The sequence below is a fragment of the Otolemur garnettii genome, unplaced genomic scaffold, assembly GCF_000181295.1.
Source record: "Otolemur garnettii isolate 467f Iridium unplaced genomic scaffold, OtoGar3 scaffold00076, whole genome shotgun sequence".
NCBI lineage: Eukaryota > Metazoa > Chordata > Mammalia > Primates > Galagidae > Otolemur > Otolemur garnettii.
In genome coordinates, this window is record NW_003852471.1 from 3,603,501 (window position 1) to 3,607,119 (window position 3,619).

At 41.4% G+C, this 3,619-nt stretch overlaps 1 protein-coding gene across 1 annotated transcript in view; it reads left to right on the forward strand.

Moving 5' to 3' along the window:
- The window catches only part of LOC100944741 (vomeronasal type-2 receptor 1-like), a 26,204-nt gene extending 22,852 nt beyond the window's left edge, over positions 1–3,352 (forward strand). The window contains exons 5-6 of the mRNA XM_003794128.1: positions 736–859; positions 2,370–3,352. Of these exons, the coding sequence (XP_003794176.1) occupies positions 736–859; positions 2,370–3,352 (1,107 nt within the window). The remainder of the gene's footprint in view (positions 1–735; positions 860–2,369) is intronic.
- Positions 3,353–3,619: the final 267 nt, after the last annotated feature.

The window sequence follows — 3,619 nt, forward strand, 5'->3', positions numbered from 1 at the left end:
AAAAAAAAAAAAGAAAAAAAAATGATTCCAGTGCTACATCTTATCCCTTTTTCCTTTTTGCCCTCCCAATTTTTCTGATAGGATAGATCTTTCATTTTTCTTTTCTAGCGACCCTCCATGACACATCTTTGACTTTAAGGTTATGGTGGGATGGCTTTGCTGAGAAAAAAAATAATTTTTAGGCTCTCAAGACAATTCTTTGAGTCACAGCATTTTCCACAAGCTGTGAAATTGTCCTATTCCCAGATTCCCATAGGTATGGTGCCCGGTTTTGATCATCAAGGTTAGAAAGGGGTAGATTTGTGTTAACTTGGCATTTCTAGAATCAACCACAAGACTGTATTTACCGTGTTTCCCCCAAAATAAGACCTACTCACAAAATAAGCCCTAGCAGGATTTCTATGCATTTGTTAAATATAAGCCCTACCCCGATAATAAGACCTAGTGATGGGCATGGCTATGTAGCATATCTGCATGCATTTGGCACGGACAGGAAGACATCCCCTGAAAATAAGCCCTACTGTGTCTTCTTAAGAAAAAATAAATATAAGACAGTGTCTCATTTGGGGGGAAACATGGTAGCAAAGTTTGTCTGTTAGAATATTTTCACCTAGGTATGCTGAGTTTCCTAGGATATCACAGAGTTTCTATAGAAATTCAAATGGGAACTTTCACAGCCTCACAAGCAGTAGAGACCAAGGGCTTTGTCACCCCTGTTGTATTTGTCTTGGCCAGCTTCCGCATTCCGTGTGTACTGATGTGTGTCTTCCCGGGACCCGGAAGGGCTTTCGGCAGGGGGAACCAGTATGTTGCTTTGACTGCATCACGTGTGCTGATGGACATGTGTCACAGAAACCAGGTATGGATAGTTATGGTTTTTTTAAAATGATATTTAAATGCAATTAAACAAGCGCTGGCAAAGAGGGCCTCAGGCACCTTCTTTAAAAACAGGTGTGAATATCTCTTAACAAAAGTCATTATAATCCATCAAATTACTGGATGTTCTGTGAAGTGCGAAAAAAATCCATAACATTGTGTTTCAGTTAGAAAGCTACATACAGTTGGGAAAATGTACCCTTGAAGCTAATAGAGGAAAATACAAAGTAAAATATATGAAATGTGAAATATGAATAATTGGATTCGTGAGAAAGCATTTAAAAATTATACCAGTTTCTGAAATAAAGTTAACATTAGTTATGCCTAGAATTGAAAAAAAAGGTGACTTGCAGTTCTCTGTTTTACCAAATCATCTCTAATTTGGAACTATAAGATCTGGAATTCCAACCCCACCAACCATTGGCTTAAGGTCATAAGTAACTCTGAATTTGTAGGACAGATGAGTTCTCTAACCCCTACTCCACAAATCTTCACAATGGCCTGTTAAATTGCGGCTCTCTATGCTGAGAATTTTAGTTGGGCCCAATGTGCTTAGTTTTGTGAAGCATATTGGAACAGGCTTATTTTTATTTCTACCTTCTGTTGAAGATACAAACTGTATCTGTGTTTTGTCAAATGGCCCTCAATAGCAATGCACTTAAAAAAGAAGAGAATTTAAAAAATGTTAGCATTTTCCCAACATGGAAAATAAGCACCAGGGAACCGGAACAACTCCCTGGGCCCCGAGTGGCCTGGTCTCTGTGTAGAGTTACATTCAGAGAAGACCAAGCCAGCGGTCAGAAGTGATTGAAAGGGAATTGTAATCTTTATCTGCAACTTGTAAAGAGCATTAACGAGATACATTTCATAATCTTCTACCAAATAGTTTTTTCTTATGTTCCAATATTCTCTCTTAGAGTTGCATCCAGCTAAATGCCCCCTACGTTCTCAGCCCCAGCTAACATGCTGGTTGTTTTTATTTCCCTTGTTATCTGCCATTTTTCTCTACCTGTTCCTCAAATCTCCATGTGGAGGGTGAGGAGGAGAAAAGCTGAGTGGGCCAAGGCAAAATTCTCTTCCAAAGACTGAGCACACTTGCATTTTAACCAACCTCAGCCCCATCAGAATTCTCTTGATTGTTTCGCCTCACTAGATTTAATTGTCTCATATTTTTTTTTCTCATTCATAAATTGTTCTTAAGTTCAGGAGGATCCTTACCTCTTTTCTCCAGTAAATTACTGAAGTCAAAAGAAAGAAGCATGTTCCAAGGAAAGGCCAATGCAGAAAAGTCTGAGGCTGAGAAGGGAGACTGATTTCCAAAATTTAAAATAATTCTCAATCTTCAATTATCGTTGGCACACCCAAGGCCATTTTATATTCCTTTGAGATGTGAGATATATTCTATGCAAAGGGATTTTCTACGACTGCTCTGGGGTATGGTAGAAAGGGACAATTGGATTTCCTTGTAATCAATTCCTGTTCTTTTTCACTAGGTCAAAGAGAGTGTCAACGATGTGGTGAAGACTACTGGTCCAATACAACAAGGAACGAGTGTGTGCTGAAAGAGGTGGAATTCCTCGCTTACAACGAGCCCCTGGGATTCACACTGGTCATTCTGTCCGTCTTTGGGGCGCTTGCGGTCTTGGCAGTGATGGTTGTGTACGTGATATACAGGCACACTCCCCTGGTGAACGCTAACGACTGGGAGCTGAGCCTTCTCATTCAGGCGTCTCTGATCGTCATACTGCTGTCATCCATGCTTTTCATTGGCAAGCCACACACCTGGACCTGCATGGCCCGCCACATCACTCTGGCTCTGGGCTTTTCTCTTTGCCTGTCCAGCATTCTTGGGAAGACCATTTCACTGTTTTTAGCCTACAGAATTTCCAAATCCAAAACCCAACTCACATCCATACACCCCTTGTCTCGGAAAATCATCGTGCTAATCTCTGTTCTAGTCGAGGCTGGCGTGTGCACAGCCTATTTGGTGTTGGAGCCCCCAAGAGTATACAAGAACATGGAATCTCAAAATGTAAAGATAATTCTGGAATGTAAGGAAGGGTCCATGGAGTTTTTGTGCTCCATCTTTGGGATTGACGCCTTCCTATCCTTGCTATGCTTTCTTACAACCTTTGTGGCTCGCCAGTTGCCAGATAATTACTATGAAGGGAAATGCATCACCTTTGGGCTGCTGGTCTTTTTCATCATCTGGGTCTCTTTCGTCCCGGCCTACTTGAGCACCAAGGGCAAGTTCAAGGTGGCTGTGGAAATATTTGCAATCTTGGCATCTAGCTATGGTCTGTTGGGTTGTATATTTGCTCCCAAGTGCTTCATTATTTTGCTGAGGCCCAAGAGGAACACTGATGAAATTGTTGGTGGAAGAATCTCCGTGACAGATAAGAGTATGCAACTGACTTCAGCTTCTGTGAGCAGTGAGATTAACAACACCATGGTATCAACTGTTCTGGAGGATTAGAGTTGGGAGTTAGCAGGTGTCCTAACTGCACTGTTGCAGTGGCAAAAGGGTTTGACATTCCCTTTCAGGTTCCTCCCGCAGCAGCTGCCCGACACTTTCCTGTAACTGAAGACCCGGATTCTGGTGGTGTAGCCTGAGCGGGCATATGAAATCTTTTAGCATGAATTGGAATTCCTTTTACTATGGAAATCGTAAACTATTTCATTCAAATATTTCAATATATTTTGGTATAAGGGGTACCTAGTAGAGGGCATGATAGGCACAAGT